This window comes from Schistocerca gregaria, chromosome 3, assembly GCF_023897955.1.
Source record: "Schistocerca gregaria isolate iqSchGreg1 chromosome 3, iqSchGreg1.2, whole genome shotgun sequence".
NCBI lineage: Eukaryota > Metazoa > Arthropoda > Insecta > Orthoptera > Acrididae > Schistocerca > Schistocerca gregaria.
Window position 1 is genome coordinate 421156219 of NC_064922.1, and position 27077 is coordinate 421183295.

A 27077-nucleotide genomic window follows, 5' to 3' on the forward strand; every position below is an offset into this window, starting at 1 on the left:
TTTGTGAAATCTCTTGTAATGACAATAAATTTACAGTCTTTAGATTGTGTGCTGATAAATTTCACCTGAATCAAAATTTATTCAGAAAAGCATCTGAGAGATTATTGCATTCACTTTGTAATTTATCTCTCTTCTTTCCCTGCTGGCTTTTGTTGTAGTGTTCTGCAAAACCTCTGTTTGCCTCTACTTTTCTCCTGCTGTCTCAACCTTCTTTTGAGATTGAGGGGAGTACAGTCTGAAACTATCCATATCTTCTGTGTTTCTGTAGTACTTTAATGTCATACGATGTTGAATGAAATAAGAGATGCTAAGGCAATGACTATCAAATGGTCTCATGTGCAGCATGCAATATAATATAGTAGATGGGGTGTGTGTTGTGCAAAACAATAAAAAGGCTGCTCTGGTATTGTTTGAAATCACTGCAATGTTTGTGTACGGCACCATCAGTCAGACACATTCAGGCACTTATTTATGAAGCCAGTCTTAATGTTTATTTGACCTTGGATTATTGTTTTGGGATATGACTTTTTGGAGACTACTTTGGTTATAATTTTGCTCTTAATTCACTGTTTGAGTATTTCATTAGAAAATACTGCCTGGTTTGGTATTCTGTCATCTGTAGCATCGTAACTTTCTGCAACTCCATTGCCTCTTCACTGCTTACAAATGTGTGCAGGTCCATTGCCAGCACATTATTTCAAACCTTCCGTAGAGTAAGAATGGAATTGCAGCTGATATTTACTCTGACAAGTGAACTTTTATCTGATATTTAACGTGTCTCGTTTTTACAAAAATAAATTTATTTTGAAACATGATTTTCTTACCTGTTATGTGGTTATAGATTCATTGCACTTTTTATCTGTAATATGAGAGTAAGAAAAAAAGTTTTAAGACCTGCTTAAGAACAGTGTATTTCTTAACAAATGGTTTGGGTATAGGTCTCATAGTCTCTGGAAACTAGGCATAAGTGAGGATGACGGAGAAATGGGGGAAAATATTGTTCAGAAAGTGAGCTAACTGTAAGCCATCTCATTTTACATTGACTTTATCATCCACTTATACTTGATTTAATTCATAACTGAAAGGAATTGTGATTATAGTATCCTAATGAAATTTTCAGGCACTGGAAGCTTTGCGATCATCTCTGAAACCTGAATCAAAAGTGCTGGCTACTCTGGAATCTGAAGTAGAGAGCTTACAGGGAGAGAAACGGCAGCTCGAGGCCCATCTGTCACGAACAGAGGCATGGAGTGAGCACCTTGGCAGGTGGCGGGCTGTTGTTCAGTCTGCAGAGGTATGACCAGTATTTAATATTTGTTTTTTCAGTGTTTGTGTTTTATAATTTCAGGTTTTAAACATTTAGGATGCTTATCAAACAAAAATCTGTTAGAACAAAATTCATACTGATCGTCTCGGAGGAACAAGGTAGCAATTCAAACTATGTTTGTATATTGAAGACTTAATCAGGACAGTGAAAAATTCAGGATCAAAAGATAGTCAGCCACCGAGATTCCATATCACTAAAAATATTCAGAGCAGTTGTAAATATGCTATAATCCTCATCAACATCAGTTTTCTACTATATTAGTAGGTCCTGTGTGTCTCCATTCCATGCGATCCATTGCTTCCTTCTTAATGACAGTGTACCGTATTTACTCGAATCTAAGCCGCACCTGAAAAATGAGACTCGAACTAAAGGGAAAAAAAAGTTTCCCGAATCTAAGCCGCACCTGAAATTTGAGACTCGAAATTCAAGGGGAGAGAAAAGTTTTAGGCCCCACCTCCATATCGAAACAAAGTTGGTCCATTGTAATATGAGACACAATTTAGGTCGAATGAATGACGATACCGCTACAGTAGTTTGGTTCGAGTCGTAAGCTTAGCAATTAAGCTTTACCAGGTAACAATTGCTATACGTCAGGCGCTCCGTCCGTATTTATATGGGTACCGTTCCTTTTTCACGTGCTTCATCGGGTTTCAATCGATTGCTTATTTTGCTTTGATCTGATAAGTGCCGTATTCTTTGTTAAAGGTGTTTACGTCACTTTAAGCTGAAAATGCATTACTGTACTGTGTCATGCATTATTTGCCGCATTCTGGTAGTGCGTGTTTATGGCCTGACGCCACTTGCGGCATGACTTGCTTTTGTGCGTGCTACTGCCACTTACAATTAAAACAAAAGAGAGAGGAATCGTCTCATTAGCGAAACAATGGCAAGAGACTGCTATTTGTTGTTAGTTACACTGCTGCTTTCTTTGATAATGATCAACAAGAACCAAATAGTAGACTGCGTATGAACATGTTCTGAACAAGAGTAAGGCAAAAAATTTTCTCCGTTTGAAAATCTTTGCAGACGCCTCTTTAGTACATTACATTCTGCACAGAAATTAGTCATCTTAGATTTAAAAATCTAATCAGTTGCCGTGCTTCATTTCTGACTGTATCACTATTAGGCATAAGAGTAATACGAATATAAACATGACACGATATGAATATTCTTCTGCGTTTGCTGTTGTCTCACTCTAGTTTCGTAGTTTATTAGGCAGACAGGATTTAAATGAGACAGCAGCAAACACTAAAGAATACATGGCAAAATGTTTATATTCGTATTATTCTTATGGTGAAGAGAATACTGCATGCGCTTCACATTTCATCAGGTTCCTTCTCACAGGTAGGAAAAAATTCAGAATGTAGAGTTGGCCACATTGACAAACATCCCAAACAGTCTTGCCAGTCAGATTTGTGTAGTACAGTGAAATTCTGCTACATTCGAAGATGAACAATACGGAATTTGTATTTACTTCGTTCGATAATGTATGAAAATGCAGTGCTCGAAACTCGGGGCAGAGAAGAAAAGCTCGTCTTCCACCTTTTTTTTTAAATTTATTTACTGACGCAGAGGTTTTGGCGCCAGTATTTATGTTTGTGCCTACAAAGCATGCCTGTGTAGCATTACATATATTCGACGGCAGAAGTTAATTGTGGCGGCACCTACCAACATTTTTCAGAACTTCCTCTTGCTTTGCACTTGATTCTAAGCCGCAGGCGGTTTTTTGGATTACAAAAACTGGGAAAAAAGTGCGGCTTGGATTCAAGTAAATACGGTATGTGCTACTGTCCATCACATGGATCTGAACTCTCTTCCTCTGTCACCCCCTCATTCCTTAAACATATCCTTTTCATAAGCTCCTCCTTCATTATTAATATATCCAGCTTTGTTTCCTTCTTTTTATTACAAGTAGTAATTTTCTTTGCTCTTTCACACTTCTCAGTAACTCTCCATTGATCATTCTACCCGTCCAACTTATTCTTTCCATCCTTTGCCATGTGCACTTTTCAGAAGCCTCCAGCTTTTCTCTATCTTGCTTCCTAAGTGTTTACATTTCAGCACCATACAAAACACACTGTACAAAACATTTTATTAGCCTTTTCTGTAAATTTTTGTCCATATTGCTGCAGAAAATTCTCCTTTTCTTATAAAATGTGTCTTTTGCCATTGCTATTCTGATTTTAATTTCCATGTTGCTCTTCCAGTCCATTTCTTTCCAGCTTCCGAGATATTTAAAGCTTTTCACATGTTCTAATACTTCTCCATTCAGCATTATCTTTACCTTTTTATTTCCTCCCAGTGCCATTACTTTTGTTTTATTTGAATTTATTTTCATTCCATAAATCTTTCCTTTAGCTTCAGTGGTATCCATTATATCCTGAAATTCTTTATACCTGTTGCTAAAACTGTTATTCAGCCAGACACTCTTCCATTACCTTTTCCTGTCTCTTACTAATGATTCTTAACATAATTTTCATTGCATGTGAGCTGAAGCTAATTGTCCTGTGCTCACTGCATTTCTTGGTTCCCTGTTTCTTTGGTATGGGCATCATTACTGTTGTCAGAAAGTTCTCTGGCCATTCACCCCCCTCTTATAGCTTGTTACATAGCCTCAATATTTCTCTTAAACCTTGTTGGTTCAAAAATTTTATTATTTTTTCTGGTATTCTATCTGTACCTACTGCTTTCCTGTTTTTCATTGCAGTCATTATGTTCTTCACTTCTGTTATGATTGTTGGTTCTTTCTCATAATCATTTACACTGAACACAGATTCAGGTTCCAGATTTGTTGGTTTGTGATCGGTATCATATAGTTCTTTTAAATAGTCTTTCCATTTGTATAGGATGTCATCATGATCTTTGTACACTACATTTTCGTCTTTACTGAGAATTTCTATAGTAGCACCTCCTGGTTTGTTTTGATCCCATGTTGTAGTCTTCATTCTGTCATACAGTGAATCATATCTTCCCTTCTTTTTCAATACTTCAGTTGACTCACACTACTATTTTAGCCATTTTTTCCTAGCTTGTTCTGTTTCTCTACGAAGTTCATCATTCAGGCTTCTTTACATTTTTTGTGCATCTTAGTTGTTTTTATTTTTTAATTTTCTTCTGTCCTCTATTTTTGAAATAATTTCCTGTGGAATCCATGGCTTTTTTGCACTTCTCCTGTTCACATATCCTATTCTTTTATGCCCTGCTTCTATGATTCCTTCTTTCAAAATATTTCAATACTCATTGATATTGTCAGGGGTTTCTTTGTCTTGTAATGCATTAAGTAAGTTCAATCGATAATATATCAGTAATGCTTTCTCTCCCAGATCTTAACTTCTGTAGGTCCCACTTCTTCACTATGACAGTCTTCTTCAGTTCTTTCATTTTTATTTGTATATCTGCCATAAGCAAATTGTGGTTGGTATTAATGTCTGCACTGCGTAATGTGTGCACTTCATTGATTTCATTTTTTGTACCTAACTTCCAGCAGTATAAAATCAGTATGGTTTTATATTTATCCTCGTGTGATTCTCTGTGGTTTTTGAACCATGTATTTGTCATTATTACCAGTTGCCTTTATCTGCAGAAGTCAATAGGTTGTTTATCTCCATTGTTCCTCCCACCAAGACCATAACTGCCTACTATGAATCCCTCCTTCCCTTCTCTCACAATGGCATTCCAATTGCTCACTACTAGTCTGCAGCCTCCTTGATTCTCACACATTACTTTCTCTAGATGCTGTCGGAATGGACTGTCTGAGCCTGTGATCTAGTGGTAATCGTCATGCATTCTGAACTTATAGTTGCCTGTTCGCGTCCAACTGCAATTTTATTTTTTTATTTTTACCACATTTTGGCCCTCGTCTTAAGTTATGAGTCTGATTGAACATAGAAGATAATTTGCTTCACATTCTACCCACCAGCAATAACAAGCACTTCCAGAAACAATTCCACAGGAGAGCGTTAGAACCAGTAGGTTTCTACAGGTGTAGAATTTGTAAACAACTTTAGCATTGTCAGATTATTTTAGATCTCGTGAAAGAAAATTGTGCTGTTGATTTATTTCTCTTTGATGATTACTGTTGTGTTTAGTAAACTAATGGAAAACACAGTTAAAATATTCGCTGTACTAACACAAATTAAATTCAGCTTACTACAGAAACATCACAATGGCTGTCTATCTTAATAAAGCATTATATTAAAAACAAAGATTCCAAGACTTACCAAGTGGGAAAGTGCCGGCAGACAGGCACATGAACAAAACACACAAACACACACACAGAATTACTAGCTTTAGCAACCGATGGTTGCTTCTTCAGGAAGGAGAGGGAAAGACGAAAGGATGTGGGTTTTAAGGGAGAGGGTATGTGCGGATGGATGTGTGTGTGTGTGTGTGTGTGTGTGTGTGTGTGTGTGTGTGTGTGTGTGTGCGCTCGCGCGAGTGTACACCTGTCCATTTTTTCCCCTAAGGGAAGTCTTTCCGCTCCCGGGATTGGAATGACTCGTTACCCTCTCCCTTAAAACCCACATCCTTTCGTCTTTCCCTCTCCTTCCTGAAGAAGCAACCATCGGTTGCGAAAGCTAGTAATTCTGTGTGTGTGTTTGTGTGTTTTGTTCATGTGCCTGTCTGCCGGCGCTTTCCCGCTTGGTAAGTCTTGGAATCTTTGTTTTTAATATATTTTTCCCATGTGGAAGTTTCTTTCTATTTTATTAATAAAGCATTAAGTATCTGTAAGACGATTGAGCCTATTTTAACACGAATTAGTAGGATATTACCGACTTTTGAGTTAAAAAAGATCTGTATTTACGTCATTTCCTGTATCATTCGCAAGTATTATGAGAATGTGGCAGTTCATGGATAAAATTATGTATTCACAACAACAACAAATTTGTCGGCAGAAAACAAAAGTGGCATTATGAATTTGGCACTACCGTAAGGTTTTCGCTTTGACACTAAGGGTTACTGAAAGTAGAAAGACGAATTTTGCTCGAGCGTTGTCTTATGATTCCCTTATTGAATTTCTATCTGCCTGCTTGTAGCTCTGCTACAAAAGAATTAAAAATCTGGCTTTGAGTGAGTCTCGAAAGGCGAACGAAAGCAGCTTGCACCTTGTAGCCAAGCATGTTACCTGGGACTTGGTTTTTTCCTAAATTGGGTAGACGTCCTTCTGAGGTTGAATTGTTGGCAAATGTAAGTATGGCGTGTGCCGTTCGTGTAAGTGTTTCGGTGTGTTGAATTTGTACCAATGATTTGACTGTATGTGTTTTCTGTCCCAAATAGATAGTTGAAGTCTCCCATTAGTATTTTCACGTCACCTTGGTGAATTTTGCTCATAGTTTTTTCGAGTGTGTTTCAGAATTTTTTTGGCAGTTTTGGTGTTTTTCTTATTTTCGATATTTGTGGGGGCATGTGCATTGATGACTGTATATTTTTTTACCAGGGATCTGAGTGAGCATAGTCATCAACTGATTGTTGATGGGTGTGATTTCTTTGACAGCGTTGATGATAGATCTGTGTTCGAGAAATGCCATGCCGAAGATTGCTGTGCCTTTCGCTACCTTTTGTTGTATTTTGCTCTTGAATATGGAATGGTTTCCATAATTCAAGGTTTCATTGTCAGTTAGTCGTTGTTCTTGAAGAGCAAGGATGAGAATTTTTTATTGGTCGATTTCTTATGTGAGATTATTTAGTTATGCTTGGATCAAAATATCGATGTTTAGTTTTCAAATGCATGTTGTCTGATTGTAGAGAAATTTACCAGAGGTCATCGATATTCTCTGCCGTGCTAGCCTGGACTCCCCAGAATCCGAAAATCCAGCTGCTGCCTTTCAATGGGCGGGTTGTGTACCACCTGGGCTAAAGTTGACTTTGCTTGAACAGTTCATGTTTGCTTATGTTCCATTGTTTTGGCCTGGGTGATACCAAGACCGGACAGGATCGGAGGGTGTTGAAGCCTTAGGAAGCAAATATTTTCAGCCGAGTTCATTGAGCTAACAGACGGTGACCAGAGTAGCCGTGATTTTCACTCAGACGTGTCTGAATTTTGGGTTCAACGGATTGAGTAGCTGTTCAGGATTGTATTAGAATTTGGTTCACCCCAAGTATTTGATTTCCTCAGTACCACCCATATGGGGGAGGCTTTCCCCTATCTGCCATACGGGATTATTATTATTATTATTATCATCATCATCATCATCATCATCATCATCATCATCATTATTATGTCATCAGCAAATCCGATATGGTGTATCTTCCCACCACTGAAATTGATGTGTATCGTTCGATTCAATATTTCCACCACATAAATATGGGTTATAATTACATTACATTGTTGCTAGTAGACATATTTCTCAATTTTTCTTAGACAGTTGCTACCTGTTACTCTATCAAAGGAATTTATGTGTGCAGCATTGTTGCAATACAGATGTTGAAATTATCCGATTTCTGTCATTTCATTTCGATACCAGATCGTTATAATTGTATTCAGCCAGTCAATCTTAATGTGGATATCCGACCACGGCTCTCATCATATGAGACTGGGAAAACCACATTCTTAATCGGACTGTTGAATCTAGACGATCTATGACAGTGCATGAGTTCTTAAACACAATGGAAAATATTAATACAATATGCTTATTACAAATATGTTATTTAAATGTAAATGTATGAAGTAACGACATTCCACGGTCACCGAACATCAACCAGTTAGTGAATATGTGGTCAGAGGTAACAAGGTCATTCCAATGTGAACCTACAAATGCAAGCGACCTTTGGACGAATATAGAAAACACATGGTGGGAAGTAAACCATCAAGCTACACTATCGACGACTTAATGAAATCAATGCCCTTACGCCTTTGAGAAATCTTACGTAATGATGGTGGTTGTGTTGGTTACTAAGAGTATACTCATCCACAAAACACATGTGGACAATTATGTGATAATTGGCCAAGCTTTGCTTTGTCGCAGCTCTTTAGCATACACGTCCATTTACTTTCAGTCTCCTCCTTACAATTCTTGCAGTGTGAGGTAATTGAAAAATCTCATCTACTCGACTCCAACTGAGGAATTGATTGGTTCATGTGTTCTTCAACACACAATAGTCATCACCCTCACTGGAATCAAGGACTGTGTGTGTGTGTGTGTTTGTGTGTGTGTGTGTGTGTGTGTGTGTGTGTGTTTTTCTTTTCTTCATGTTCACGCACAATCTGAATCAATACTGTTAGCATTAGAGAGACAACCAACAATAAATACTGCACCAAATGTGACTGTAAACTATTTTTAATGCAATGGGAAGTTACAAACTGAATTTTTACCCAACCAATGTCCTGCATATCACGTAAAGTAAGAAAGATGTATTAACTCCATAATATCGTTAGCAGAGACAGTGCCCTCTTGTTGTCGAGGCTCATGACAGGTGCAGCGATTAGCAGTGCCCAATGCCGCCACGATTTGTTTATGTTGGCTGAGCATGGACAATGCAGCAGGTGCTTCGCCATAAACAGAAAGAAATCACAAATTAGTGTGAAATGATATAAAAATTTATCCAACTCACAAAAATTAACTGCAGAGCTTTCATTCCCACAGTAGTATCACACAAGAAAATATTATGTCTTGGAAACGTATATTTCATTTCCTCTTCTCATATCAACACCCTCGTTTTGGTATGAAGTGATAAAATAATCACGAAGAACTTAAGTTCCTGATAAGCATATAAGTCATTTCCTCTTCTCATACCAGAGCTTTTGTTTTAGTATGAAGTAAAAAAATAAACAGTTTAGGACTCTGAAGCATAATATGACACCAGATTCTTATCGTAGGCGCTATCAGAAACACACAAAGCAGTGAACTGTCCATTCTTTTGTCCAGCAGTCTGTTTCCTTTCATGCATTACTCCCGCTAGGAAATTCTTATTTAAGAACTTGTGAGCATCAAGTTCTTCAGCAGAATAAGCCTTATGTTATTGTGCTAATTACGGTATGGAAAACAATGCAACAAAGACGAGTTCCCCTAGAGCAGTGAGGATATTTGCACATGTCTGTATTCAGCAATAACTACCAGCTGCCATAACACTTCACAGAATACATGCGGCAGGCAACACAACTGTGCATGCACTTCAGACTTCATTCAGTAAGATGTCAGGAGATGGATGTAAACGTCAAATTAACATTGCTTTCCGAGTCGTATTCAATCCAGAATGAGGTGTTACCAAGGTAGTTGAGTGTTCTAGCAATTACTCTTTGATAATTCCCATATGAGCATTCCGATAGCCAAAGGAACCCGTTAGTGTGAAACCATCAGAAACTGCATTATAATGTAACTGCAAGAACTTGAGACAATACATGGACTCTTCTCTTCGCTGAGTGACCTATTATTGTTATTTAGGATTCTCTCCGTCCTAGGCATAATGCAAATGGAACTTCACATTCATGAGGTGCTTTCTGCTATTCTTGACAAGCATTAGCACTTTGAAATCACCGTGAGTAACAGCTGTGTAATGATAATGGTACAGGTTGTCAGTGGATGTGGTGGTGTTACGCTGCGAAACTGCTTACGGTAACGTTAATGAAGGTGCACATAATTTAGCGCTGTCTATCTACTTAAGTAAAGATAGTGTTGTGGCGTCGTCACTTCTCTTTATTTGGCACCATCTTGAGTAATCGGATTTAACGAACATTCTGTTCCATTTGCGAGCTGCTAGTGATATAGTATGACTACAGAGATCATTGTGCGGGTATTACATTAATTCTGCAGTGAATTGATTAACAAATATTACCCTCAGCTATGCAGCTGGAATGACTGAATACAGAGGTACTCTATGTTGCACTTGGTTAAGTGATCAGTTTGCTGCAATCCCGCTTCTACTGTTCGTAAATACTTTTATCCTGACCACTCGTTATTTGACTAAATATGTGCTACAATCTGATTCGCATGTATCCGACATGGGTTAGTGCCATCACAAAGCAATGACTAAGGGTTGGATGCCGTTGAAGTCCTGTTAGATTGATGGCAAGACAAATGTTCGCAAATCAACTCTGTTGCCCCAAAAAACAATTTCATCTTAAATATCAAAGGACCAAAGTCCACACTGTCACAGCGCGTTGAAATACAGCAACGATGGCAGATGAAAATTTGTGCCCGACTGGGCTTTGAAACTGGACCTCCTGCTTACTAGACAGACGTGCTGACCACTGTACTATCTTTGTTTTTCTAAAGTTTGAGAAGACTTTCAGCACCAGGTAGGCGGAGGCAAAGAGGTCAGGCGTCGAAGATCCGAGGCCTGGCCACAAAGCCTCCCCCATACCTGTCACTGAGTAGCTGCGTTATTCCCATGTATTCTATGTTTGTTCTCATATATGCCTTAAATTGTAGAACGAAATTGAAGTATTAAAATAAATTACAGTTTGCCGCCTCCAATGGCATGCGTTCCTTGTAGAACATAACTTATATCAGTGAAAAGGGTGGCGGAAAAATTTATAACAAACATTCATTCAGAAATATGTTCACAATTTAAGTTATTATGCACTGTATGTATATACAGCAGTATTGAGGATTATCCTCACAGCAGCAGGCCTCGTACTGCACACACTCCAGACAATGTGCAGAGAGTTAACAAATTGGTGACTGCTGACAGACGCATCACAATGAACAAATTGTCATGCTTCGTTGGGATAGCGGAAGGAAGTGTTTGCAAGAATACTGAAAGTGTTGGCGTTAAAAAAATTTGTGCCAGGTGTGTTCTCAGGATGTTGACAGTGGCTCACAAAGAAACAAGAAAAACGGTATGCAGCGAACTTTTGGGACAGTACAAGGATGATGGAGATGAATTTCTTGGAAGAATTGTGACAGGTGATGAAACATGGCTCCATCATTTTTCACCGGAGACGAAGAGGCAATCAATGGAGTGGCAACATGCAAATTTACCCAAGGAAGAAAAAATTCAAAACCACACCTTCTGCTGGAAAAGTTATGGCTATGGTGTTTTTCGATTCTGAAGGACTCTTGCTTGTGGACATCATGCCAAGTGGAACCACCATAAATTCTGATGCCTATGTGACAACACTGAAGAAACTTCAAGCTCAACTGAGTTGTGTTCGACCACATCGGCAAAAGCAGGATGTTTTGCTGTTGCACGACAATGCGTGGCCACATGTCAGTCAAAAAACCATGGAAGTGATCACAAATCTCGGACAGACAACACTGAAACACCCGCCTTACAGTCCTGACCTGGCTCCATGTAACTATCATCTCTTTGGGAAACTGAAAGACTCTCTTCGTGAAAAAAGGTTTGAAGATGATGACTCCCTTGTGCATGCTGCCAAACAGTGGCTCCAATAGGTTGGTCCAGAATTTTACCATGTGAGTGTATAGGCACTGGTTCCAAGATGGTGTAAGGCAGTTGAGAGGGATGGAAATTATGTGGAGAAATGAAAATATCGTTCCTAAAGGATTTATCTACACACTGTAAAACTTTCAAACATGTGGAATAAAAGACACTACTACTACTACTACTACTACTACTACTACTACGTGATCAGGCCCAGTGGACCGCACGCATCTAGAAGTTTCTTCCTCCACTGTATTCTGTCCATTGCTGCTATCCGCCATTCATCCTCATCTATTGACACTTGGTTTAAATATTCATGGAGTCCATCCCTCCAATGCTTCTTGGGTCTCCCTGGCAGTCTCTTTCCTGTAGGTGTGAAATCCAGGAGCTTCCAAGGCCATCTGTGATCCTCCATCCGGGCCACATGGCTGGCCCACTGCATTCATTTGGCTTTGACAGTTCCTGCTATGTTGGGCTGCTGGTATGGTCCCTCAAGCTCTTGGTTGTATCTGATCCTCCATTCCCCTGTATCTGCATCCAGAAATGGACCGAAGATCTGTTTCCGGATACTCCATGTCTCACAGCCATATTAAACAACAGGCTGGATCAGGGTTTTGTACAGTCGAATCTTGAACTATCTGGAGAGATATTTGGACCAAAGAATAAAAGATGGATTAAAAAATAGTGTGCATTTCTTTTGGAATGACCCTCATAGTTCAATAATTGTCACCATGTATGTGCTTCAGTGTTAAAGAAAATAAAAAGTAACTCAAAATTCTGGATCAGAGGGTCAAAAAGTACAGAAATGGTGTAGCAAAGAAGTAACAGCAGAGATTCAGTTTTCAACTTTAAGAAGTGACAGCTTTGTCAACAGTATGAACATTTTGTGCCCATAAAACAGTTCTAAAGGTCATGGAAGAAGAATATCGTATGTATGATAATATGAGAATAGGGGTGGAAGTATTGAATCATGCCAAGACTAGCAGTGATTAACCACTTTATGGGGTTTTGCAAAAGATGATTCCAGGTTATTGATATGGTCTTGAGTTCAAGGTAAAGATTCAGAAGAATTATTTTTAATGAAGAAAGCTCCCATGAATACAAAATGAAAGTGATATTCCTTAACTGCTCATTTTTCGTATTAATTTGAAGCTAATGTGGATTGTTGTGTCAGTGAGTAGGACCTGTATAAACAGTTTCACGATTTTTTTTTTTGGGGGGGGGGGGGGGGGGGGGAGCAGGCAGACTGCTTTGTCGCTAATATTACTTTCATCCATTGGTAGGAACATGATGTGTTGTCAATTCATTTAATTGCTGCTATGGCTTTTTGTTTATGATCAATCAAGTAACAAAAGGGATACCAGATATACTGTAATTATAATGTGTGAAACCTGTCACACTCCATTTATTGTACTGTCAGATTACTAAACTATTGACTAACATAACAACATCTGATTACCTTGTATTTATTGTAATTGTAATTCATAAAACTGTTTATTTGGACTACTCCATTATGTATTGAAATTCTGTTTGCACTAAAAAGAATGTACTCATATTTGAAACAGGAAACATGGTTGGAATATTTGGGATAATAGTTTCAGTGTCACAAAAAAAAGTGTTTAGCATTTTTTATTCATATTATTTCATGTATTTTTCCATGAAACAGCGTGTATACGACCTGGGACAGCCGAGAAAAACCCGGGAATTGTTTCATCCGGAAGAAAACTGGGAAAGGCCCGGGAATTTTTCGGAATCCCGGGAATTTTTCATTGTTTTAGCTTTCAGATAAATTTTTGGTAATTTTGACTGGTAAGAAATGATTCTCTAGCAAAGAACGTTACTGTATTTTGCTACTGGAGAATGATACTGCAGCAATAAAAAAGTGGAAAAAGAATAAAACTTTAGTGGCAAAGGAAATGCGCCATTTACAACAACGAAACACCGTGCATGCAAAAGCATCTGCAAACAGCAAAAATAAGTCAAAGGCCTTAGGGCGAAGACTAATATGTCGTAACAATAAACTAGCTGTATCAGCAGTAGCAGCAAGCAGCCAGATGCTAACGATAAAAAATTTTCTCACGTGCCCTAGCTGCCAGATTGGCGCATGCGCAGAGTTGTCGGAGTTGTACTGGGGAGGGGGTTAGTCTCCACCTGACTCCTTTTTGCGTTAAGTGATTTCGCTGTTTCCTCTTCGTTTACAGCTCCCACGTCAAATGACAACAAAACGAATTTCTGCGGCCGGGAGCTATCAAGCGAAATATAATACATTCACATAATTACTGAGGGCAAAGTACATTATTAGTCTAAGTTTTCTGATTTTATTTCCCAGTTATTAGCAGTCAAGCATTAATCGCCTTGCATAGCAATGAAGTTATTTTTGTCAGTTTGCTAAAGAAATTTGGCTTTGTTAATCTATCCGCTGAGACAATCAGTTTATTTGAAACTAAGTGTTTCGTTCCACAGTATTGTCTAGTTCCAACTGTTTGCTGATTTTCAAGTGCACGTTTTCATCCTCTGCCATGTTTGGCATTATGCCATAATAAAGAACCAAATATGAGGTAGTACAGTACTGATGCTCCAAGAAAATTTACATCCCACAAACCACACCGAAAATCTTAATATCAGATAGGACCTACTTCATTGCGAATCTGGAAAAAACAATGAGCACTTCAAGTCGAATTACGCATTTTAGTATGGTTTACTAAATTCCGATGCTTTTGGAGTATCCTCTGATGTCCTGTTTATGGTGTAATCTAAGCTCTCATAGTGCTTTATACATACGAACATGAGGGCTTCCTACACCACTGCAGCTGCGCACGCGCAATAATGCATGTTTTCTGCCGCTCTCTGGAAACTGCTAAATTGAACCTTGGGGTAGTATTGTGAACGGTGGTTCAAAAAACTTTACTTTCAAAGTAAATTTCTTTTTCCGCAGGATGAATTATGTTACGTGTGAGAAAGTGGGATGAATTTCTTAACTCACAGACCGTTTAAAAGTGAACACCTTGAGGACTAGCCACTTACAAGAATTTCGAGCCCAGAAGACCAGACATTTATGTCATTATTTTAAATTTACTGGCACATTTGTATGAGGTATCTTGAAGTATAACACACGCAAAAAAAAAAATCGATATTACATGTGAAATCTTAGCTTCTCTTGTAGCTTATTAATCTTTGAATCCAATATTATATGTGAAAGCTTAGCTTTTATTGTAGCTATACTATGTATATTAATGTAAACCATTAACTTTTCCTCCTTGTGTGTTTGTGCTACGTATCAGTGATCTTGTTATTGGCTGACTATAACACGTGTCCTATGCCCTGAATATCTGCTGTCATCGTCTGGCGAGATCATGTGGCATGAGATACGACTGGCTTACAAAAGGACATTGCAATCTACTGTCACTTAGCGTGGAAAAAGTGTATTTTCGCCTGGGAAAAAGTATATTATTTAAATGGGAAAATCTGGGTATGTTTTTTTTTCCTTGTCCACGTATACACCCTCATGAAAGCGAGAGACCTGTAATTGTCTTTGTATCTTATCCTGTGTGTTTCAGTTGTAACCAATGAATGATAATATTTTATTGTAATTATTGACAACTTTTTCAATTGTAAGTAGCAAATTTACTATATTCAACAATACATCAATTGTTAGGAAGAGTGTATAAGGCCTGCAAGAAGTCGCGGGAAGGGGGAATCTAGTATAATGTAAGATTTTGAGTGGCACTGTGTGATGCAATAAATTATACACCTGAAACAATCACTGAATTTCCATGTCATTTGAGAACCGTGGTGTTCTCTGACCAGTCCTCACCTAAGAAACTTACAGTAGTCATCTGCAGCAAAGTATCAAAATGAAGATAAGTTCTGGTTGATGTATATTCTTTTGAACAAACTGAGTCACCTTAAGAACATTTATTTCATCTACTATTGACAAGATGTTTACTTGGAATTATTTTCTTTTGACAACATTTATCCCCAGCAGTGTGGTTAGAGCATACTAACTGTAAGAGTATTGTAAGGAGATTTTACAACAGTATCTTGCTCGTACCTAATATATCACCCTGATCATTGCAACACCCGCTGTACCTTTCTGCTTTCATTGCACAAGACATTACCCATACTTATTCAGCAGCAGTACCAGTAGCTTCGCCTCCCTCTCCCCTCTCCCCTTTCCCAAACACTACTCTCCTGATATTCTCTTTCAGAAGAATGAAATGAAAGTTGCCAAGTGCAGGATTTAGATGGCTATGTGTAATCAACAAATTGAGATTAACATAAAAGATTCTTTTACAGTGCTATGAAGTTATTGTGGAATATTGTAACTGTTATGTTGTCTTAAATGGATTATGTTTAAAATGAATGCATATTATTGAGCATTTTTATTACTGCTTTAGTTAGGAAACTTTACGACTCCACTTTGAAGACCAATAAGTGTATAGGACTTCTTTATGATGTCAATAACTAATACTTTGTATTCATTTTTGTGTCTAAAAATATGTAAAAAATGGGTAGATTGAGCTTGTTTTAGAATTTTATACAGGGTGGTCAGAAACAGCCTGAAAAGCTTGTATGGGTGTTGCAGGGGAGGTTGTGCTGAGGAATAACTTTTAAGAAAAAAAAATGATACATTGCATCATTCCCAAGTTATTTAGCATTGAAATTAGCCAATGAGGTCATTAAGTGCACACATTCAAGCACTTGCTGGAGCTAAAATGCTATAATGTAGACTTCTGTGGGTCTGTGAGCTACCACTTGTTCAAATGGATATTGTGCCTTTTTCAGAAACAGCGCAACATATTGAATTTTTGTCCTAACAACCTGCCCAGCAACACCCTTACAAGCTTCTCAGACTGCTTCTGATCGTCCTGTATTTTTACTTCTATGTAATATAGCTAGTACTGAAAGTCACATATTACACAAACATTCTCAACAAAATGTGACTTTATTTTTCTTTTCTAAGCTTTCAGAAGACCGTGAATGCCCACAGTTTGTGCTGGTGGTTCATGTTATGGAAGATGAGAGTGACTGTGATGCAGTATCAACAGGCTGGGTAGTCCTGCGAAAACTTAATGATTTCCAGGATCTCCACAAAAAACTATGGTACATAATTTTTAAGCATTCGCATCATTGTGACTCTGTAGGAGAATTAGTAATTTAAATGAGAAACTGATGTGTGGTAATTTTGTTATCAGGCTTCCACTAGAATAACTGACTTCATAGCTCTGGAGGATGTGATTTTTTGTTGTTAATTTAGTTGTATTTTCAGATGAAGTTCTTAGAAACACTGTGAAATATGGAGACCTAAAATACTGTGTAGTGTAAGGAAATCAAATAAGAAAAGGAGGCAATAAAAAAACTTTGGAACAACAATATGTAGAAAGAGGTGTGAAATGCAATTGTAGCTATTACAGTTATCTGGCTATCGTGAAACAACACAGATACCAGTTTCTATTTTAAATTTGTTTTAAGTGCTAATCAGAACAGACCAGATTACTCTAATTGACAACAGATTTACCAGCAGTTGCAGAAGACTAGAAGGCTTGCCAATTAATTGTTATGTGAAAATTATATATCTGATTTGTGTGAAACATTCTGCTGAATCAGATCTGAGTAAAATCATAAAGACTCACAGGTTATTTTAATATGTTGTTAAAGAAGTTTATTAGCATTCAGCAAATGCTGTTGGCCCTAAGTTGTGGGTTACTTCAATAATATTTGATGAAAATGAAATCTTGTCCCATGCTTCTACATTCTGGGATTCTGTTTTTAAAGAAGAGTAGAAATTAGAGTGTGTGAGAACAACTTCAAACAGGGCAACGGATATAATCATAGTGGCGCATGGAAGTGAGCTCTCAGTGCAGAGAAGCCTCAGAGAAATGTGCTGAATTGCTTACAGTTCTAGAATAGGTGCGGTGCCACCAGTGCAGACATGGACACAACATCTGGTAGCGTAACATATTGACGATGTATGCAGACCAGTCAGAAGCTAATAATTTTTTTCTTTTTCTGGAGCCACAGTCATGTACAATTTTTGAAGAAATATTTTTACCATTTGACTGTATATAATGTGTTTATTTCACTATCTAGAGTTCAGCCTTAGACCATTTTCAAGTGTTTCAAAGTCAATAATCATCCCAACTTGTGTGAAACACAAGTCATTGACGAAAACACATATCATCTTATATAAACCAGTTGTCCCATAAGTAAGTGTGATACATAAAAAGTCTGTAAACCAGTGTGTGTAATGAATGTAGTGAAGCTGTGATGTAAATTTGATGTCCAAAACACAGGTGTAAGCTTTATTTCACTCTATCCAAACATTAGGTAATACGAGTGTAAGTGAAACAATTGTCAAAGACCATACGGGGACATCACAGTCTGCACCATGATATGTGTGAGAAGTATCACAGATTACTTGGGGCATATTCTGCTGTGTCTATAATGATCCTTGCTGATCATTTCACTTGTGATCATGTTAGCTGATGTTTAGAATCAGTGAAGAGAAGCTTACACCAGTATTTTGGACATCTAATTTACATCACAGCTTAGCTACATTCACCAGACATGCAAGTTTACAGCCTTTTATGTATTTGAGATATGTTCTCACACTTACTTATGAGACAACTGGTTTATAAAACACGATATGTATTTTTTATGATGACTTGTGTTTCACAGAAAACAGACGATTTTTGATGCTGTACAACTTGAAAATGGCATAAGGCTGAAATCCCGATAGTGAAATAAACACGTTCTATACAGTCAGATGGTGGAAATATCCTTCCAGTCACAAGCTGTCTATATTCTTTAAATGGTCACCGAAAGAGCATCCATGACAGTCAGTTGTTCCTGATGAAGGTAGTGAAGGATTTTATCAAAAGCTCAAGATTTATTCAGATTTGATGCAGCAAGAAAATCAAGATTGTTTTATGCAAAGATGTCATCAAGAGAACCTTCAGTTTGGGTTTCATACCTTTTTGATATATCTGCTCGATAATCATCATTAATAGCTAATGAAAGAGTAATAAAGTTAACTGCTGTTTCTTGTTGACCTGTAGTATGTAACAACTGAAATACTAAAATTCTTAAATGATACTACTTTGTTATAAGAATGATCCCTAAAAAGACATATTTTCTAAATTTTTCTGAGATTTTTAAAATATTAGAGCTACAAATGTTTCTGTTTATCTTTTACAGCCAGCTCAGTTCAGATGTTAAGCAACTTGAACTTCCTTCTCAATCTTTGACGTTTCTCAGGTTTGGAAAAACATCAGTGAAGAATGCTCTTGAGAAAGCAAGACAACAGATACAGAAATATTTGAAGGTAAGTGTGAAGTTTCCATAGAAACTTTAGTATAGAAAGATATAACAGTTAGCAGTTACAGTTGTTTTATTGACCCCAACTTTACATTTTATGACAGCATAAATAATCTCTGTTGCACTGTTCTCATCCTCATCTTATTGTCATCATCCTCCTCCCCCAACTTTTATTTATCCAGCTGGAGGCAATATATATTGTATGGATGTTGTACAAATGTACATGTAATTGTATGGGAAACCATTTCAAGCAAATGGTACAAACAAAATACTACAAGGTCATAAAATAGGTAGTACTACAACTGTATATACATGTATGCTTATGGCATTATAAATGCATAATGTTTCCTGTAAGGCATTACTTTTGTCCTCCGTAGCAGCAAGTCCGTTTGTACATTACAATAAATCAGTAAAGATTTTATATCACACAAGAGCTATCCATTAGATATGTAAATATAACAAGTTTATGGGCAAAAGATAGTATTTTCTATTTTAAGGAATATAAACATCACCAGAGAATGTTTATTGGCCTACACAGTCATACAATGAGAAAAAAAAACATAGAGCAGAAGTTTTTAAAATTCTGTTTTAAATTTGTTTTCATCTTCTAACTTTATGATGTTGACTGGCAGTCTGTTGTAAAGTTTTGTACCAGTATGGCTTGAATGACTTTGTGTTTGTTCTTTTTTTGTTGCTAAATATGGAGTGCTGAGCTGTGTCAGGTATTGTACTTAAGGAAGTTGGCATTTGTCCAAAAAATCTGCAAGGTGGGAACTAACACCAGATCAGGATTTACGTACTGATTTATTTTTCCAAATTGTGTATAATTGGTGTTGTTTGCATTTAATGTCAACCTTTTTGTGTTGAACAAAGAATGGGCTTTCTTTAGGGCTTCATCAGTAGTTGTTTGCAGCAGATGCTTTGGTGCACTTGTTATCGCACTAGTATCATCTGCGAACAGTATGGCTTTGACTGCACTGTCTGAGGTGTGAATGTCATTTATACAGACATGAAACAATATGGTACCTAGAACACTGCTTTGTGGTACTCCTGTATTCACTTTTTTTGCATCTGATACTAAATTTATGTTGTGTTTGGAATAAATTTATGCAAGTCCTACAATCTGCGTTTTTTTTGTGTAGGTATGTGCCAACCATGTTTTCCCTTTTCCATGGGTACCTAATACTTCCAATTTTCTAAATAATGCAGTGATTGACAGTATCAAATGCTTGGAGAGATGTACATTTACTGATATGATGCTGTTGTATTTTCCTAGATTTTTGATTATTTGTTCCATGTAGCATGTGAATGCCGTTTTTGTATTTTTGCCTGTCTGGAAGATATGCTGATTTCTGTTTAGTGTCTTACAATTATGTAGATATTTGTGGATTCTCTGCTTCATTAATTTTTCTAATGTTTTTGGAGAATCCTGAAAGGAGTGATGTTGGCTGATGGTTTTCTGCTTTATAACTGTTATTTTTAAAGAATGGTTTATCTTTTAGGATTTTAAAACACTACTTCACAAAATGATAAACTGGCTATGTATGCCAACAGCCTTGCAATCTGTGGAGCTGTGATTGCTATGATTCAGATGAGTTTCTCAACAACTCTTGCTGATATTTTAGGCTTTAAGCTTTTTATCACTTTTAACACTTCATGTTCATTTGTTGTTGGCTCTATCCCCATTCTACAAGTTGCTTTTGAAAATTCTGGTTTTCTTTGTTTGTAAATTTTGAGCTCAATGAAGGAGCCGCATCTATGAAATAATTATTGATATAACTTAGCAAATCCTGTTTTTTAATACTGACATTTTCTACATTTTTGAGGATGATATCCGGTCTTCACATCTCTTCCCTTTTCAGTCTTCACAGTACCCCATATAGCTTTTGATTTATTTTCAGGTTGTCTCATTAACCTCTCATTTGCTCATACATGTTGCCTTAGCAGTTACTTTACAATACACTCTCTTGTAATTCCTCATATATTTTAGGAACAGTGAGTTCATGAATGTCTTCATTTTAGAAATTAATATATTTAGAGCCCCAGAAAAGGTTTTGATGCTAGCTGTAATAGAAGAACCTGGCTTTGTATTGCCATGTGACTTGATTCTTGTCAGCTTCTGCTGAGGATGAAATGTAACAATATTATGAAAAAGATAGTCGCTACTGACTAACTTGTATCTCATCCTACAAAGCCACCCCCCCTGCCTCCCTGCCCCCCCCCCCCCCAACCTTGTACAAAAAGAGAGCTCTTGTGCCTTATCTCTCCTGTCATCCACCACCTCCCGAAGTCCCACTGTCTGGCCCCAGATGAGCATTCCCCTCATGAGTTAGTACCACCCAGGACTGGAGCAACTGAATCACATTCTCCACCAAGGTTTCGACTACCTCTCGTTATGCTCTGAAATGAAAAATGTCCTACTCACTATCTCCCACCCCTCCTACAGTGGTATTCTGCTGCCCACTGAACCTACACATTATCCTCCCTACATAACCCCTGCTCCCAACCACTTGCCCCCATGGCTCATGTCCTTGTAATAGACTTACATGCAGGACTTGTTCCATACATCCTCCAACCACTACCTACTCTAGTCCAGTCAACTATTCCATCACAGGCAGGGCTACCTATGAAACTAGTCATGTGATCTACAAATTAAGCTGCAACTACTGTGCTGCATTCTACACAGACAAGACAATCCACTAGTGATTGTCCACGTGAATGGCCACTGACAAACCATGGCCAAGGAAAAACTGGACCAACCCATTATTGAGCACGGCAACTAACACATTGTTCTCATTCCAATGTCAGCTTTACAGCCTGTGCCATTTGGATCCTTCCCACCAGTACCAGCTTTTCTGAATTGTGTGGGTGGGAACTCTCCCTGCAATATATTCTATGTTCCTGTAACCCTTCTGGCCTCAGCCTTCGTCAGTCTTTCTCCTCACCCATCCAGTCTCTTCCCTTTTCCCATTCCAACGTTACACGGTGCTCTAGTTCACAGATGCACCCATAGTCGTTTTACTTCTCTCCTAGCCCGCTCCCCCCCCCCTCTCCCCCCTGTCCCTCTGCCCTCTGTCTAACCTAATGACTGAGCAGCACTTTATCGTCTGACAACCCTACCCTTAGATCCCCCCCCCCTCCACCCCCCCCCTCCACCCCCCCCCCTCCCCCCCTAGCCTCCACCTTATCCCAAACATTCGGTTGATTCTCTCCTCAAGCACTGCTGCTCTCAGTCTGGCCTCAGCAGTTAGGGGTTGGTCATGTGTATATGAGCTGTGTGTGTGTGTGTGTGTGTGTGTGTGTGTGTGCGTGCTGTCAATTTCCGACAAAGGTGTTGTTGGCCGAAAGCTCACTTTCTAACAGTCTTTTTGCTGTTCGTATCTGTGACTCAGCATCTTCGCTTTATATTTCTGTAGAAAAATTTGGTTTATATACATGAAGTATGCTCTTCTTTCTTTCAGTGGTATTGAAGGAATTTTAAGGATAAGTGATGTGGTACGATAATCCCAAATCAGTATTTGGTACTTCTACTTCTGTAGCCCCCCATTTGAAAACATGTTATATATTAGACTGTTTAATATAGTTTGGTTTAGAAAGAAAGGGGAAGAAATGTACCCATGAAATGGTGGCAGGACGACTCGCATATAAGGGTATAGAAATTTGCAAGCTTACCCAACCAGCGTAGTTCAAAAGCAGTTACCCTGGGCCATCATCTCCAATCCTGGTGCTGCCAAACTCCGCGGAGGGGGGGGGGGGGGGGAGGGGGGGGGGTTACAAAGACACCTCTTGTCGCAAAATATTATCTTGGTCTTGACTCTATAATCAGATAATTTGACATGCCTATGATTTCCTAAAATCAAACCCAGAAGTGAGTTCCATTCTGCCAGACATTCTGCCCACCACACCTAGAATGGTTTTTTGTCACCCTCTGCGACATCCCTGTCAGACCGTATGCTCCATCTACACACATTTCCCTACCCTATGGCTCATACTCCTGTGAGCATCCCTACCGTAAGACTTGGCCTGTGCACCCACCTACCACAACCTATACCAGCTCTGTAACTGGCAGAGCATACACTATCAAAGGGAGAGCCACCTTTGAAATGACCAATGTCATGCAAATGCTGTTATGTAAACACTGTTTGGGTTTTTACATTGGCATGACTACCATCAGGCAGCACACAATATCCTGATGCAGAGCATGTTCTACAACATGGCAGTTAAAATCCCAGTACCTGTTTTACCACATGTGCCAACTGGATTCTCCCCCAAACACCATTTTCTCAGAACTCCACATGTGGGAAATGGCATTACAGCATGTTTTTGGTTCTCACCGCCCATCTGGCCTTAATATGTTAATTTCTTCAGTCTCTGTATTCCTTTCTTCACTTCCGTTTAGTTTATCTTTAATTTTGTGACCTCTCCTCCCACTCACACCCCCTCCACTTCTACCGTATACAAAGCACTTAGCTTTCCACTCTTATTAACTCATGCATGATGTTTTGTCAGTAATCTCTATATTGCATTTTGCCCTATCTTCCACTATTAACACATTCCACACTGCTGTGTATGCACCTCGGCTGTGCAGGTGCACTGGCAATTTTCAAGCCACAAGCCACTTTATAATGAACAAGTGTACAACAAGTAAGGGCCTTGAAGGCCCATTTGTAGCATCAGAAACTCCATATTTTATAGATTAGGAAAAATGTAATATATATATAAGCTTGCATCGGCAGAGGTGTACTAGCATTCCCAAAAACATGAGAAACCTTCACATGGAAAAAATGTTTACATTTGCTTACATGGTTTCTGGTGTTTATAATAAGAATAATTTGGTTCACAGAAGGTTTTTTATTTAATATTTTGTTATAAAATGATTATATATATTTTATACATAATTCTCTTTTAAGTGGTAATCCTGAAAGGAATGACGTACACACAGTCCTACGTTACAGTCTCTGCACCGCCATCTGCTTTCTTTTCTTCCCTTTGTCAGACCAAACTTTGAATGATGCATAGTATTTACTTTGTTGGCACTGGGAGGTACTTTTTCTGGAAAGTGATGACCAAAATTTCTGCCCAGGCTAGTGCTTGGTGTTGGTTCTAAAGATTGAAAGTCTCCTCCTGTTGCTACCAATTTCAACTAACTTTTTTTATGAAGTCCACAGGAGAGATATTCTGTTTACTGAAGTCTTCATACAAAATTAAACTGTTGATGATAGACATTACATAAACATGAAAGAAAAGTTTTTGCCACCTCTTCATTATTTTTTTGTGAGGATGGGTAGTTACTGTGTAGCTGATCCACATGATCTACCCTAGTCTTGTTCATATTGTAGACAACTACAACGTCTGGTTTCATTACTATTGTAATATCACCTTTTGACGTACTGGAACATCTTTAGCAGTAGCCTGATGTTATGTGGATAGACAATATACATAATGTTTATTTTTCCACTTCAGCACTAGAATGGGCCCATTCCTCAAAAATATCATTTCATTTAGCTTCAGTTTCTTTGTTCTGCAGCTTATCGGTAAGCTGTTTTTATTTACAGTTCCAACAGCTAATGTATTTTTCTCCCACATCATCTTCAGTGGATGTCACTGGTGTAACATCTGTCCATCTAAATACAGTGGCCTTTACCATGGTATAGAGAACAAAGTCTGTCTACTAATGTTGGAATACAGTTGTCAGTCCTCCCTGCTGATCCTGTGTAAATATTGCAGTTCAGGACTTAGCCTGTTGCAGCGTCAAAGAGTGCACAAAGATTTGTGCGATATTTACTGGGTTTATTTTTCATGTAAACCCTAAAGCCAACACGTCCACAAAATGGACAAGTAGCTTCATCTATAGACAGATTTTCTTATGACATATAACTGAATCTACATTTGTTGACAAAGTTGAACACGGGTCTAATTTTATGAAGAGGATGGTGGTTTTCCTCTCCTTTCCTTTAGTATGTTAAGTTGTCAGTGGCATGCAGCATTAACGTAATACTGGAAAACCTATCACGGTATGTATCCTTTACAAATTCTCTGTATACATTAGCAACAAAATTGAGAAAAAAAAACCATTACCTGATTCATCATTTGAAACACTTTCTCACTTGTAATTACTGTCATCGTCACTGACATCAATATCAGAGTCATTTTCTCCAAATAAAATGTCCAGAACTGCACTTTGCCAGAGGCCTCTTGCTGTAATTTTCACTCAGAACACTCATACACAATGGCAGATTTACAGTTGCATGCCAAGTAAAAATGTCGTCAAAGGACCAACCACTATTGACAGATATTCTACTCGTGCAACTGATACACAGAACTCATCGACTGCTGCTGCATTTAGTGGACAAAATATGAACTGCAGTTATCTTGCAGCTGCCAGCCATGTGTAGCATGGTGATAAACACCTTTCAGCATCCACAGAAGCAGTGCCCGTACGTGATACATAGTACCAAAACATGCACACCCATAGGGCGTACAGACATAGTGGTGAATGTGTTAAGCTCTCAAGTTTTCAAATCTCATCTGGTGCGGTCCCCAGCAATCAGTCTTTCCTTCTCATCTCATTAAGTAAGTCTCCCCTAAACTGAGGTTCTGGCTGACTTATCCAAAGTCTCCCCATTTCCTAAACCTCACCAGTCCTTCTCCTTCATCCACCTTCCTTCCCCTCCAACCCTTTGCCAACCTTTTGCTGGCTCCAAAAGCTTGCAAATTTTGATACCCTTATTTGTATGTTTTCCTGCTGCTGCTGCTTGGTGACTAGATTTTTTAATCTATCTAATTACATTATATTTTAAAAATTGATTATTTTTGTTGATCTGTCAGACTGTTTGTATTACAGGTTATTGTTGTTGTTTTGTGTATATGCGAAAGTAGGTTGAAACTACATAATAGTTAGGAATAGATCTTTCAGCATACTTTCATTCAAAAGATTTGTGTTAAAGTCCTCACATACAGCTACAGTGGTTCTTTCAGTAAATAGAATGTTAAACAGCATTTCTAATTGATGACTATGTCTGTATCCCCAATAAGTGGTCTGTATTGACTGTGAGTATGACCTTTCACTGCATTTAATTCAGCTGTACAGTTGCATCTTCAGAATGATTTTCCACCCTCAGTGATTCGGCTAACACCTTTTATATCTGATACCTGATTTGGTAAAGATATATACATCTCTGTTTTTGGCAGTTTTTCTATAATATTAAACTCGGCAGCTTATATGGATGAATGTTAATGCTACTTAGTTCAAAATGTCTGCACTAGTGCTCCGTAATCCAGTTGCAAAAAGTGTTTGCACCATTCATTAGTACCTCAAGTTCTAATGATTTATTTCTGAGGCGTTGAATGAATGTTTAAGCTTAAAATCTGCAGATGATTAGGATGAGAACTAGTTAAAGTTGTATTAGGATTTTTGATGTTATATCCCTCCCTCTGTCGTGAGATTCTTGAGGAGGACAGGTTTTCTGTACCTTGTAGATCGTTTATTGGGTGGTGGGGAGTTGTGTGCTACAGCTGTTGGCGCTGTTGCTAATGTTATTAATGCTGCCATTTCTGTTGCTGTTGTTGATGATGGTGTTGCTTTTTCAGATACTTCAGACATTGGTTCTGGCACTGGTGCTGCACTTCCTTGTGAACTGCTATCTGGGATGTTTCTTGTGTTGACAGAACATCACATTTGCTGGTAGTGGTAATGCTCCATTTTCAGGAGATTACACACAAGATTTTCCAGATAAAATGTAGTTCTAGGCCTTGAGGACCTTCGAAGCATCACAATTTACTTTTGTTTTCATATTTACTATTTCTAAAATATTTGATATTAAACAGAGTTTTTCCCTAATCTATTTAGATCAAAACTGTCTCTAGTATGAAATCTCTCTCCCAGTTTGTTTATATCTACAAAAATTATATTTTCAAGTCACCTACAAATATTTGTTACATGACTGTTTGCACTTTCCACTTCTTTGCTAACACAGGATCATTCTACCAGTTTGTAATTATGTGGAACCAAAAAAATATGATGGCATTAGTAATTTTTAGTTTCTATAATCTTCTAATCTTCCCCCCCCCCCCCCCCCCATGAGCCATGGACCTTGTCGTTGGTGGGGAG

The 27077-nt window shown here is 38.2% G+C and overlaps 1 protein-coding gene across 1 annotated transcript in view; it reads left to right on the forward strand.

Annotated features, from left to right (window-relative positions):
* LOC126354326 (sorting nexin-25) overlaps positions 1-27077 on the forward strand; it is a 175027-nt gene that overhangs the window by 88825 nt on the left and 59125 nt on the right. Inside the window, exons 12-14 of the mRNA XM_050003887.1 lie at positions 1121-1294; positions 16614-16753; positions 18848-18974. Coding sequence (XP_049859844.1) covers positions 1121-1294; positions 16614-16753; positions 18848-18974 — 441 coding nt within the window. The remainder of the gene's footprint in view (positions 1-1120; positions 1295-16613; positions 16754-18847; positions 18975-27077) is intronic.